The sequence below is a fragment of the Eucalyptus grandis genome, chromosome 8 (genome assembly GCF_016545825.1).
Source record: "Eucalyptus grandis isolate ANBG69807.140 chromosome 8, ASM1654582v1, whole genome shotgun sequence".
NCBI lineage: Eukaryota > Viridiplantae > Streptophyta > Magnoliopsida > Myrtales > Myrtaceae > Eucalyptus > Eucalyptus grandis.
This window is the reverse complement of record NC_052619.1, coordinates 49,245,100-49,258,248: the sequence shown is the minus strand read 5'-3', so window position 1 is coordinate 49,258,248 and position 13,149 is coordinate 49,245,100. Positions and strand designations below refer to the sequence as shown.

The 13,149-nt window shown below is 38.5% G+C and overlaps 2 protein-coding genes across 2 annotated transcripts in view; both read left to right on the top strand.

Moving 5' to 3' along the window:
• The window catches only part of LOC104414873 (DEAD-box ATP-dependent RNA helicase 58, chloroplastic), an 83,258-nt gene that overhangs the window by 5,181 nt on the left and 64,928 nt on the right, over positions 1-13,149 (top strand). The gene's annotated exons all lie outside the window — the stretch shown is intronic.
• LOC104414872 (DEAD-box ATP-dependent RNA helicase 58, chloroplastic) lies at positions 5,818-10,629 on the top strand. The gene is made up of 9 exons (XM_039301033.1): positions 5,818-6,448; positions 6,621-6,742; positions 7,552-7,588; positions 7,765-7,868; positions 8,327-8,485; positions 8,581-8,649; positions 8,793-8,882; positions 9,467-9,607; positions 10,092-10,629. The coding sequence occupies exons 1-9, from the start codon at positions 6,394-6,396 to the stop codon at positions 10,317-10,319; spliced, it is 1,005 nt and encodes a 334-aa protein (XP_039156967.1). The 5' UTR covers positions 5,818-6,393; the 3' UTR covers positions 10,320-10,629.

Here is a 13,149-nt window from a genome sequence, read left to right as displayed (position 1 = left end):
TTCTTTGCCATTCTACTTTTCCGAGATCTTTGAACACCACTTGTTTCGAATACAACCTCTACTAGTTTTTGCAATATGATGCAACAAATCGATTTATGATGATAGTGTTGATTCGATTAAAGCGGCAAAGAAGCAAAAAAACCAGAACTATAGATATCGAGGAAGAAAGATGAAAAAAAACGAGAGGAAACGAGCATGGAAACTGTCTTTGTCAGGTTCGATAAAAAAGTCAAGTACGAACACGACTTAAACCAAAAAAAAAAAATAACTGCACACACACACACACACGTTCAGCTTGTAACTGCACCTGAACAAGTGCTTAACTTCCTAAATAACACAACAACAACTGCATAACATAATTGACTAAGTGAGAAAAATAAACTAGAACAGTATAAAAAAACAGAACAAAGAAACTTTAGTCTAAAAACAGCGATCTTGATACATAAAAAAACCAACAAACTCCTCCTTGGATCAAAGAGCTCGCTGCATACTCCAATTTTCTTTCTCAATGCTTCAAATCTTCCAGCTTGAAGTGGTTTAGTAAAAATATCAGCAAGTTGATCTTCAGATCTGCAATAAACCAGCATGACCTCACCATTTTGTTGCACCTCACGTAGAAAGAAGAACTTGACCTTGAAATGCTTAGTTTTGCCATGAAAAACTGGGTTTTGAGATATTGCAATTGCAGCTTGGTTATCCACATTGATCTTGATACATTCATTGAAGTTCAGCCAAAGATCTTTCATTATCTTCTTCAGCCATAAGGCTTGATTTGCTGCTGCAAGTAGCGGCTATAAACTCTGCTTCAGCAGTAGATTGAGCTACAATTTCTTGTTTTTTAGAACACCAAGTGAAACAAGCTGATCCTAAAGTGAAACAGTACCCTGATGTACTCTTCATATCATCCATCGAGCCAGCCCAATCGGTATCGAAATAACCTTGTAGATTGAATTCTTGACTCCTTCGAAACTTCACTCCAAAAAACATGGTTCCTTTCAAATACCTTAAAATCCTTTTAGCTGCAATCAAATGAAGCGACTTGGATCACTCATAAATGCTGGACAGAACACTTACAGCAAATAGAATGTCTGGTCTAGTTGCTGTGAGGTACATGAGACAACCTATTAGACTTACGTACATCGAGACATCCACGGCTTCAGTTCCATCACTCTTAACTTCTCTTTTGCTGCCATAGGTGTCGACACTTCGACATTCTTCCATCTGAAACTTCTTCAAAATTTCCTTTAAGTACTTCCTCGACAAATGAAGATTTCATAAGGACTTTGCTTGATTTCCAGACCTAAGAAGTAAGCCATTTTCCTAAGTCTGTCATCTCAAAACCAGCAAATAAGCCTTGCTTAACATTTTATATCAGCTGAACATCATTTCCTGTTACCAAAAGATCATCCACATATAGAGACAAAAACTACCACACTATGATTCACTTTCTTAATATAAAGAGTGAACTCACTCAAGCTCCTTTTAAAACCTAAATCCAGTAGATATCGATCAATTTTTCCATACCGGGCTCTTGAAGCTTGCTTGATCCATATAAAGCTTTGTGCATTTTGTATACACTCTCTTCTTGCCCTTTAACACGAACCCTTCAGGTTGTTCAATAAAAATTTCCTCTTCAAGCTCACCATTTAGAAATGCAGACTTGACATCAAGCTGAAAAATAGTCCAACCCTTCTCTACGCAACTGTGACTAACAAGAGTCTTACGTGTCCAGCCTTGCAAGCTGGAGCAAAAGTTTCGAGAATAGTCTACTCCCCATACTGAGCATAGCCTTTAACAACCAGCCTTGCTTTATACTTGTTATGAGCCATCAGGATTGAGTTTTTTCCTAAAGACCCACTTAACTCCAATTACATTCTTATTTAATGGCCTGTCTACCAATTCCCAAGTCTCGATTTGTTTGAATCATTTTCATCTCCTCTGCATTGTTGCAAACCACTTCTGATCTTCCTTGGCTTGACAAAATTTGATGGTTCGAGCACAGCCACATTACTCCTTTCATAGATCTCAACAAGTGTCCTTGTGCCTCTTACGAGTTCATCATCTATACTTTCTTCCATTTCCCACAATTTCATTAGTCTCCACATCGGTTTCAGGTTGTCTTTTAAAGTGCTTCAATTCAGTGTTCCTTCCATTTAACCAATTCCATTCATCTTCCTCTAAGAACATAACATCTCTGCTCCACGGTAATCTTCCTTGTCTTTGGATAGAAAATTCTGTAAGCTTTTGATTGAGAGCTATATCCAACAAAATTCCAATCTCAGCCTTTTTATCAAGCTTATCCCTTTTGACATCGGGAATATGAGTATAACACAAACTTCCAAAAACCTTCAAATTTTTCTGAAGGTTTAGTGTCTTGACCCTCGAGAGGTGTTAGTTTCTCTAAAGCTTTTTGTAGGTAATCTATTTAAAAGAAATACAGCGGTATTGGCTGCCTCAGCCCAAAACTTTTAGGCAAATTCTTTTCCATCAAACATCTGGCCATCTCCATAATGTTTCTATTTTTCCTCTCACTAACCCCATTCTGTTGAGGTGAGTAAGGGGCTGTAAATTGCTGTACAATTCCAGCTTGCTCACAAATCGGTTTGAATTTGTTAGCCGTATACTCGATCCATTGTCGACACGAGAGCTTTGATTCTCTTCCCACTTTGATTTTCAACTAATGCTTTAAACTTCATAAATACATAAGCTACTTCAGTCTTAGCTTGCGAAAAAATAGATCCAGCTCATTCTAGTCGATCATCAGTAAAAATAATAAAATACCGCTTCCATTTAAAGAAGGTTCGAGACATAGGTCCACACACATCAGTGTGAACTAATTCCAGCTTTTGATATGTCTTCGAGACTCCTCCTTTGAAGGGAAATCTGGTTTGTTTTTCAAGAAGGCAGGTTACGCATTGTGGAAGCTCTTCCTTCAAGTTTGGTAAATCATCTACCGAGGCCATTTCTCTGCATAACCAGCATACTCCTCCTATGAACATGCCCCAATCTTTTGTGCCCACACTCTATATTCTCTTAAGCACACTTCAAAGCCATATGCTCCATCTCATTTGGCTTGAACACAAAACTTTATCCCTCATTTGAACTCTCAAGACTTCATTGCTGTCGGTATCTTTAATGAGACATTCCCTTCCTTCGAACTTCACTATATAGCCCTTCTCCACTAACCGACCAACACTTAACCAGATTCTCGGTCAATGTTTGGCACAAAGAGGACATCACGATTAACTTCACCCCTGGTTTCCTTTAACAAGAACTACACCTTTACCCTGAACTTCAATATGCTGTCCATTGCCAATTCGACTTTGGACTTTACTATTTTGTTTATGCTCTTGAATAGCTCTAAGTTGCAGTCATGTGATTAGTACAACCACTATCTATCAGCCATGTACTATTTTCGACTGAATATTCACCAGCTGAAGCAACAAATAAGTGCTCTTCATCAACTTCACTCACTGCCACTTGTGCTTCTCTGTTTGCTTTGATAAGCTTTCCCTTTGCAAATAGCTTCCATATGACCCAAATTGTGGCATCTTCTGCACCTCGCATCTGGCCTTTTCCAGCATCTAAAGGGCGATGGTTGGTTCCACCACAAGATCTTGACATGGCCTTTTATTATTTTCCATTTGCTAGATCCACCAGCATTTCCTTCTTTTGGTAAAAATTTCGAATCAGCAACATTTCCTTAAACTGAATCCATTTCTTCCCTTTGCCTCCATCATTTTGCTTTACTTTGGCTTGCAATGCCCCCTCAACATGATTTTCTCTCCTCATTAGTCTTCTTTGCTCCTGTGCCTACAAAGCATTCAGCAACTCTGCAAGTTTTATATCAGCCAAGTCCCTTGTGTTTTCCAGAGAAGCTATAGTAGCTTCAAATTTTTCTGGAAGAGACACTAGGATCTTCTGAACAAGCCTATCATCCCTCAAGTCGGTTCCAAAACTCTGATTTTATCACTATTCCCACTAGCCTATCCGAGTATTCCTTCAGCGACTCGAGATTCCTTCATCTGCTGTCTCTCAAATTCTCTCAAGAGATTCAGCACCTTCATACCTCTTATCTTCTCATCTCCTTCATATTCTTCCTTCAAGAAATCCCATATGACCTTCGCGAGTCACACTTCATAATTCTGGTGAAGATGGTAGGCGAGACAGGCATACGAGCAAGATTTTGCCTTGGCTTTCCTTGTGGTTCTCTCTTTATGAAGCTTGATTTGATTCATGGTCGGATTATTTGGAAGTGGAGCAACTTCATAGTCATCCTCCACAGCTTCCCACAGATCATGACCCTCCGTAAATGCTTTCATTTTAACAGCCCATGCTTGATAATTCTCTCCGTAAATACTGGAGAAGCCATCTGAAAAACCACTTGAACCTGTCTCCATCACCCTCTAACCTCTTTGCACTACAATACTTACTTCACTTCACAGTCCCTCAAGATCATTTGATGCTCTGATACCACTGTTGATTCTGATTAAAGCAGCAAAGAAGTAGAAAAACCAGAACTATAGATATCGAGGAAGAAAGATGAAAAAACAAAAGAAACAGAGAGAACAGAGCATGGAAACTGTCTTCTGCAGTTCTGATAAAAAAAGTCAAGTACAGAACACGACTTAAACCAAAAAAAAAATAACTGCACACACACACACGTTCAGCTTGTAACTGCACCTGAACAAGTGCTTAACTTCCTAAATAACACAACAACAACTGCATAACATAATTGACTAAGTGAGAAAAATAAACTAGAACAGTATAAAAAAACATAACAGAGAAACTTTAGTCTAAAAACAGCAGTACTGATACATAAAAAAACCAACAGATAGAGATTTGAAGGAAGTTGAAGAATATCAACTCACACATCAATGAGACTTCGATTCTTGACTCCAATCTGCTATAGATTCAGCCATTTTTATGCAGTATTGAGGTGATTTCTTTAGGATGAAGGCTCTAATACCATGAAGAAGTTCATGAACAGAAAGAGAAATGGAAGAAAACGAGAGAGAGAGAGAGAATTTGATGAATGTATTTCTTCTGTTATTCAACTCCCTTGAGTCTTTACAATATGAGAGATTTCCTTCTTATATCTGCTCTAGTTCTCTCAATGAATTTGTTTTACAAATGAGCCGTTGAAGAAATAGTCAACTCCCTAACTGCAAGGAACTAACCGAATACCGGTCACAAGAAGAAAAAACAGAGTAAATGGAAAAACAGAGTGCATGAGCAGAGTAACGGTTTAGCTGACTTCGCAGCCTCTCTTCATGCAATATCTCAATCTGTATTATCATCCTTCTTCTTTCCTTTCTTTATTTTTAACAGTAGATCTTCTTCTTTCTGTACACTTCTCAGCATCATTCATACAATCAGCTTCTTCCTCATTTATGCTCTTGGCTTCTGTTCTTGATATTTGCTGTTGAATAAGCTGTTGTCTTTTGTTCTTAACACTGCGGAGGCAAGTGTGAATTCCAAGTTCAGAGATTGTTACTTTAGAGCGAGAAGTGAGAGACGTTGTTTTGCCGATGTTGGGTTTCTGAAGCTATATGGAAAATTTATGTTTGGGCGGTTTTGCAGGATGGAGGAAGTTGGGTACATATTGGCGACTGATGTTCAGAGGGAAGCATTTCCTGCCTTTTCTCTCGGGAGGGATTGCGTGCTTCATCCTCAGGTTGATCTCTTATTTGCCATTGATTTCAGTTTTCTGTTAAGAACAAGACGAGAATTTGAGTGCACTGGAAGTTGGCAGTAAATGCAATTAAGTCGGAAGCGGAAGCCTTTTTTATTTTTACAGTGCAGAACCGTTTATGAGAATTTTCAAAGACTACACCATTATCATGTGAGATTTTGTGGGACCACTACCAAGGTGGAATGATTTGAACTCAGAATCTCTTATTCTGATACCGTGTGAAATTTTGTGAAACCAACTATTTTAAAAACTTAAACTATCAGATGAATGTGATAATCTAGCACATCAGTTTCCCAGTTTCTCAGAAAGTTTCCCACGTAGGCAATTTGGGAGAAAGCACCAACAGAAGAACTACTTTGCAACTTTTCAAAAGGGCTCAAAATTGCTCTGTACCGGGTAGTCATGAAGTATCCTGCTATATTGGTCAATTCAAGGTTGTGTTTATTGAGTTATGAAGAGATGTTTCCGAAAGAGTGGTCTAACATGTGTCTGATGTGATATGATCTATACAGTTAATGTTCATATTTCCAACTCAATTGGAGTTACTCTTTGACTCTGCATATAAACTCGACTAAGGAAGAAAACGTAAAAGGATCCTGCATTGACATGGCCGGTGCACTCATGCTTTTGGCCCTCTAGACAGGTTCTGGGAAGACTCTGACGTACCTTCTGCGGATATTTTCAGTTGTGAACACCCAATGGTCTTCTGTACAAGTGTTAATAGTTGTTCCCACCTGAGAACTTGGCATTCAGGTAAGTTTCTGATCATGGTATTTCATTTGATAGTTTCCCTTTCATCTTCTGCTTCTCTTTCACTATTGTAACTTAGAAAGTGGTTGTTACATCTGCATAAAATGCTGTCATGCTACATTAAGAATATAATGTCATGTCTTCTTCTTATTGTTATCCATTTATGACAAGGTAGCTAAAGTTGCTCGGCTGTTGGCTGCGAAGCCGATGGATCTTGACATGGAGCAAGATAAATCATGTACCGTTATGGCTCTTCTAGATGGAGGTACATTGAAAAGACACAGGAGTTGGTTAAAGGTTCTCTCTCTCTCTCTCTCTCTCTCTCTCTCTCACTCTCTCTGCGCACTTGTTTGTATCCATAGGCTCCATATGTTTGTGGTGTGCTTTCTGAGCATAAAATTACCGTTAAGCTAGTGCTGATAAACTACTAATAACTGTCATTACAACTTATATATAGAAACATTAATTCTTAAAACCCCTTGTATAATGAGTTTACTTATTGATCTGAGGAAATGACTAGTATTCTCCTTATGTAAGAGAAGTCGTGGAGAATCAATATTGAAATGCTTAGCTTGCTACTACTATCCTTCCCTCTCCCGGGAGACCTAAACACCATTAGGAGAGCTATCTTCCGATATACTTCAATGACATTTTTGTGGTCGCTCTGTAAAATAGAAGGCTTTTGTGTTATGTGTTTTTTTCCTTTTCTTGACTGAACATCGTATGCTAATATCCATTTGCTTGTGCAAGTTTAATAATGCAAAATTGTTTTTGCTGCAACTTATGCAAAACTGTTCTTCCACTTATTAGTTTACTCAGTTAAATACAGCTTCAATTAATTCTTCCATTTTTGGGCAAAATAAGTTTGTCTCTCTATTGATGCTCATGTGTAAATTTAGCTGTCTCCTTTTTCTTGACTGAATATCTGTGGTTGTCTTGCTCCTCTATTTTGGTATTCTGCTCACGCTCTTACAAGTACCCCTATAACTAGTTTTTTAGTTTTAGTAAAATTTCCTGCTTTTGATATCATGAATCTTATATATAGATGTACTAAGAAGAGGAAAAAGCTAGAATTTTCTTGCTGATGTCTTTAAACCTGAGAACAGAGGACCTATCTGACCAGAAGCATGATAACACAAGCTGGCAATTAATTGCCCACCCAAATCCCCACACTTGTCCATTCAAGTGCCAACAAATATCAATTGCCTAATGTAGCTATGTCTTTGGGATGCTTCTCTAAAATTAAAGCATGCTGCTGATGGATTTCATGTGTCAACCTTCAATATGACCTCCTTGGCTTTTCCTTGTAACATTCTTAGGCAGAACCCCAGCAATGGTAGTGGCAACCATCGGGAGCTCGTGCCAGATGCTGGAGAGGCAAGTTTTTAAACTTGACACAGTGCAGATTCTAGTGATTGATGAGGTAAATAATTCGGAATAAGTTGAGTTCTTCTTTTTGGAGCAAGACTCGCTTGGCATCTTAAAGCTGATTTGTTAACCCAATATTCTTGTTAAGATGCTAGATCACTTTCTCCTCCAGAAAAATCCCCGGCATTCACTAGTGGCGCCAATTTTTTTTAATGGTTTTAGAATTAAGAGTATTTTTAAGGTGGGCGTTTATTGCCTCTCATATGCCTATTGGGATTAGAGTGACTGGTGCAGGGTCCTTTTTAGGAAAGGATATTCAGTTAGCATATAGTGCCTTGATTGGTCTATTTTGTTGTGAGTATATTTCATTGGGTAGTTTGTAATCACCATGTTAGTATGATTAAAGATGTGCGATTATCCCACTGGGGCCTCGGTATCTTGTTTTATACAGACGTGATTCTTCCTGGATATTGTAGGATGAAGAACTGACATTCTTACTTTGATGCTGCCTAGGTAGACTTCATGTTCAACTCTTCTAAGCAAGTCAGCTCTCTCTGGAAGCTGTTGACATCGTTCTCATCAAGCAACAACCGTCAAACTGTTTTTGCTAGTGCATCCATACCTCAGCATAAGCGATTTTTACATGATTGTATACAACAGAAGTGGACTAAGGTTGGTTTCATGAAGCTTTAAATCTTGTGAATGTTCTGTTGGGGTTTACTCATGCACTCACTGATTTTATCTTAATATGACTTTGCCTGTTACAGGGTGATGTGGTTAACGTCCACGTCAATCCAATACAGCCTATGCCATCATGTCTAGATCATACATTTGTGGTGAGGACATTGAATGCAAGACTTGATCTACAGACTCTTTCATAGAAGTTATGTATATGCTCATTTAATGTTCGTCTTCATAGTCATGTACTCAATTGACGATCCTTGGCTTTTGACTTGCTTAACGCTTCTATCTGTTTCAGACATGTCATAGGAGTAGGAGACATCAGACCTTGCCACATTTATTACAGTGGGACAGCCCCGAATCTGGCATTATATTTGTTGGCGAGCAGGTATACTGCCCGATGCTCATCCTGCATCTCTTTTCTGTAGTTTATTCACATTTTTGTTGCTGTACTTGTTATAAGCATGAGAGGAAGCAGTAGATTTCTATCTGGATAATGAAAAATGGTGTCGAAACGTGTCAACTGATGTATGATATGGCAGGCTCCATCCCCAATTCATGTGGCAGTGATTAGTGGTCTTAGCTAAAAATGTCTAATGGGCTTTCAGTTTTATATAATAAATGGACTGGAGAGTTTCATGCATTTATTGGTAAGGTCGTCTGTCCATATGCAGGGGCATCAAATAAAACATATATGCAGTTCTTTACACGAGTTAAAGAAGTTTATGCTCTGATGACGTTTCTCTTGGTTGCTGAATGAAAATTGGTTTCCAAATATGGAGAATTTTCACAACGTCCCAAAATTTTTCCTGCACGAAGATGGTTTCGGAATTTATTAAAGTGAATGCAGCTTTTATTTATACATTCTACAGAAGCTTGTAGCATTCATGAGCACACACATATCACGTGAATACACCTTTGTAAACAACTGTCCGCAGGTCCACTAACCAATTCTATCTTTTGTGCATTTAGTCTGAGAAGTCAAAAAAGGCTGGAAATGTACCACCGCCAACTCTTCTACTTGAATTCTTGAAGAGTTCTTACGGAAGCTGCTCTAATATTCTCCTTCTAGAAGAAGACATGAATTTCAATGCACGAGCAGCTTCACTCTTGGTAAGTGCTTTTCAATTTTTCATAATGATGTTTCTTCCCTCACTTTGAGAATGCTCAGGGTTGAGAAATTTGGCATATTAACGATATGCCTTATAACTTTGTTCGTCCTATAATATATTTGGAACAAGATGGATTTTATCCTTATTCTCTGCGGATCTGAGATGCTGGATTTTTTTTTTTTTACAGGAGGAAAGATGCTGCAAAACCTTAACAGACCATTATTATTTGGTAGCACTAAGCAGTATCAAAGAGATTATACCACTTAAGAAAATTATCTGCTACAACTGTGTTTTCTTTAGGAAAACCGTTTCTTTCTTTCTTCACGACCTTTATTAATGCCTAAAGTAGACCTTCTCAAGTTAAAATTGGCATATACTCCTCGTCATGCCAAACATGGGTATACTAAGCACCTCCTAAGCAGTCCCATTGGTGAAAGTATGTATAGTCCGACTTCATATTTAATTCCTCCGTATTTGGACTACAGGAAGTGAGACAAAATGAAGGCTATTTTTTTGTAGCAACTGATATCGCAGCCAGAGGTATTGACCTGCCGGAAACAACTCATATTTACGACTTTGATCTTCCAAGAAGTGCCATAGATTACCTTCATCGAGCTGGAAGGACAGGTAGGAAGCCATTTTCAGACAAGAAATGTGTTGTCACCAGCATTATAGCATCTGGAGAGGTTTGTGCTGAAGAGGTACGAGAATGAGCTGATGGTTGCCTGTGAAGAGCTCATCTTGTCACTTTGATCCTCATCTTGGCATTGTTTTGGACAGTGTTTTTTTTTTTTGGCCTTTCAGCCTCATGTCTTGTACAGGAAACCTATGGTTACAGATATTATCTTAAGTTTTGATAAGACTCAGAACTTATTTAGAGTTGAAAACTTCTTGTTCATATTTGGTAAGGGTGGAGGCTACATTAACAGAACTCCCTTATTCATCCGCATAAAAATTCCAATTCTTATAGCAAAGAATGAGAAACATCTGGTATATAATGTATAAGAGACTGATATTTGTGCTCTCTTGTCATTTCCATAGTTGAAACAGACACTCTTGTCTCGGCAGAATTCGCAATCGATTTTTTGTTACCAGTAATCTTTTTAGTAATTTCGTCTCTTTTATTTTATTTGCTTTTGTTTGGACTACAAAGTCACGAATCGATCTTGAATGGTCTTGTTTCATTTTGATCGGATGTCCCAAATGGTGAATGGATAAATTGGGGCCTGTTTAGCAACTTACCAAACAGTGTTTGTTTCTATTTTTTTATTCTCGAGAGTAGATTTAAAATAGAAATGCATATGGTAAAATTTTGTTTTTGGGAATAAATTTTTTTTTTTTCCGGAAGTAGATTTGGAATAGAATCAAAAATAAATCAATAAAGTTAGATTCTTATTCCTGGAAACAATTCTAAAATTAAGAACCTATTTTCTTGTTCTTTTTCCCCTTTATTCTTCTTCATTTGCTGCCACCATCGAGATTGCCATCCGCCACTAGTCTAGCGAGCTCGTTGGAGGCTCACCAAGTCAAGGCGAGGTCCGGTGAGCTCGTTGGAGACAAGCCCAGCCACCGGCGAGGCTCGGCCTCGGTGGTGGCTAGTTGGGCCTCGCCCGGGCCTCCCTCGGCCACCAGCGAGGCTTGGGCTTGAGCTCGGCACAAGGGGTAGTCCCAGGCCGACAAATAATGGGCTGTGCCAATATTTGGGCTCTAGCCTGATGAATTGTAATCGGAACAAGAGTGATAGGATTTAAGTGACGAACTTTCATAAAATTTAACTCTGAAAAGGAACTCTTTGCAGTACGGGAAAAGACAGGGCAAAGGAGCAATGATGAAAAATTTGTAGCCCCCACAAAACATTGCCATGGTTTTTTCCTCGAGGGTTCCCTAAGGAAATCTTTTGACTAAAATCTCGTCGACAACATGAAATGCACGCTAAAAAGTACTGGCGGGACTTCTTTTCCACATTAGGATGCCCACCTACCATCTTTTTCTTTGCTTTTTCGCTATATTTCCTTTTCATCGTCACTTTTGCTGTTTCGCAGAATTTTCCTCGGATTCTCTTGCCAGTTTCGCCATGAACAAAGTCGAGGTCCCAAAGAAATGGTTTTATGCTGTCATCAAACCGGTCCTGCGACTATTTTGGATCAGGACCTAAGATACAAATTTTTTGGAGCAAGAATTGATTTGACTTCGTAAAATTTATCAATATTAATAGAATTATTTAAAAATTAAAAGAATATGATTTGAAATAGAAATTTTGAGCACAATATCAAACACAATTCTATTATGGGAATTAAAATTTTGAACAATTACTAAACGACTTAAAATACTTAAATTATTCCTAAAACAAAATAAAAAAAAAATCATTTCGATCAAAATTGTTCGGAACATAAGCGTCATCAAACACACCATTGTTCGTCATGTTATTAGGTTGTCGAGATGATATGTTCGAGGCTAGTATGAAGGGTCAAATGGACTTCGTGGTTTTCATATCTACAACAAATAGAAAGCACATCCCGCAAGCATCACGAGCTTGGGTGAATTCTCCCCTTTGCCAATACAATCAATCAATTGTGAATTCCAGATCCTCCTTTTTGAACTTCTTTTGGGCTAATCTAGAGACAGCAGTGTTTGGCTGGGTCACTCCCTCACTCATCTCACCTGGACATATGAAATTTACATGATGTCTGCTGGTCTATGAGCAATTTCATGGTCACGTCTGGAATATGAAACATCCACGATTTTGGGTCACGAAAAAAATCGAACTTCCCGTGGGACAAAGTGAAAAGTGGATGGTCCGTGTTTGCTCACTTTTTCCTTGGGTGGGTTCTTTCGTGCGCTGGCCGCCTGTTTTGAGTCATTCTTAACAATTATCTTGCACATTTCCAATGGACATTCACATTTCTGAAGAGGCAAAAGCGACTGAAAAATGGATAACCATCTTGTTTTGGGCTCCTTAGTTCCTGCGCCATGCACTTCCTTTATGTTGTCCTTCTTTATCAAATATCAACAGGTTCAGATTAATTACCTAAATTTTGACCTAAAGTTTGACCAAGACCGACCGAAATTATCACTTCGTCAAAAGTTCGACCAAAATGAAAAATGGGGTAATAGTTCTACAACAATACCCAATTTATCTATATCAAAACTTTGCGACACTACAAAATATATTACCTCTTTTAATCACAATCATATCTTGAAGTGCCAAGTATTTTATTTTTTTTGGGTGCAATCAATTCAATCTATAGACAATCCAAGTTATAAAATTCCCAATGCTGCAAAAACCACAGTGATCAGATTTCTAATGGAGAAAATATCATAATTTCTCATCACTATCTTTGTTTAGCCAAATTCATGGATATTTGTGATCTTGACATATTTTCAAGGATCAAATGACATTTTTTAGACCTACTCCATTGTGGGCGCGCTGGTTTAGGCCTTTCCCCCTCTAATTATGGAAGGGGGGAGGTTCGAGTCACCGTGTATGCATTAGCATGACTTAAGCGGAGCTCGGTGGGAGGTGGGTCCCCCGTGCCAGTGCTT

Bases quoted from the DNA above. Each gene is read 5' to 3' on its own strand.
- LOC104414872 (XM_039301033.1), top strand. From the start codon at position 6,394: ATGGTCTTCTGTACAAGTGTTAATAGTTGTTCCCACCTGAGAACTTGG. The intron at 6,449-6,620 runs GTAAGTTTCTGA...ATGACAAGGTAG, and splicing joins CCTGAGAACTTGGCATTCAG to CTAAAGTTGCTCGGCTGTTG. The intron at 6,743-7,551 runs GTTCTCTCTCTC...ACCTGAGAACAG, and splicing joins GACACAGGAGTTGGTTAAAG to AGGACCTATCTGACCAGAAG.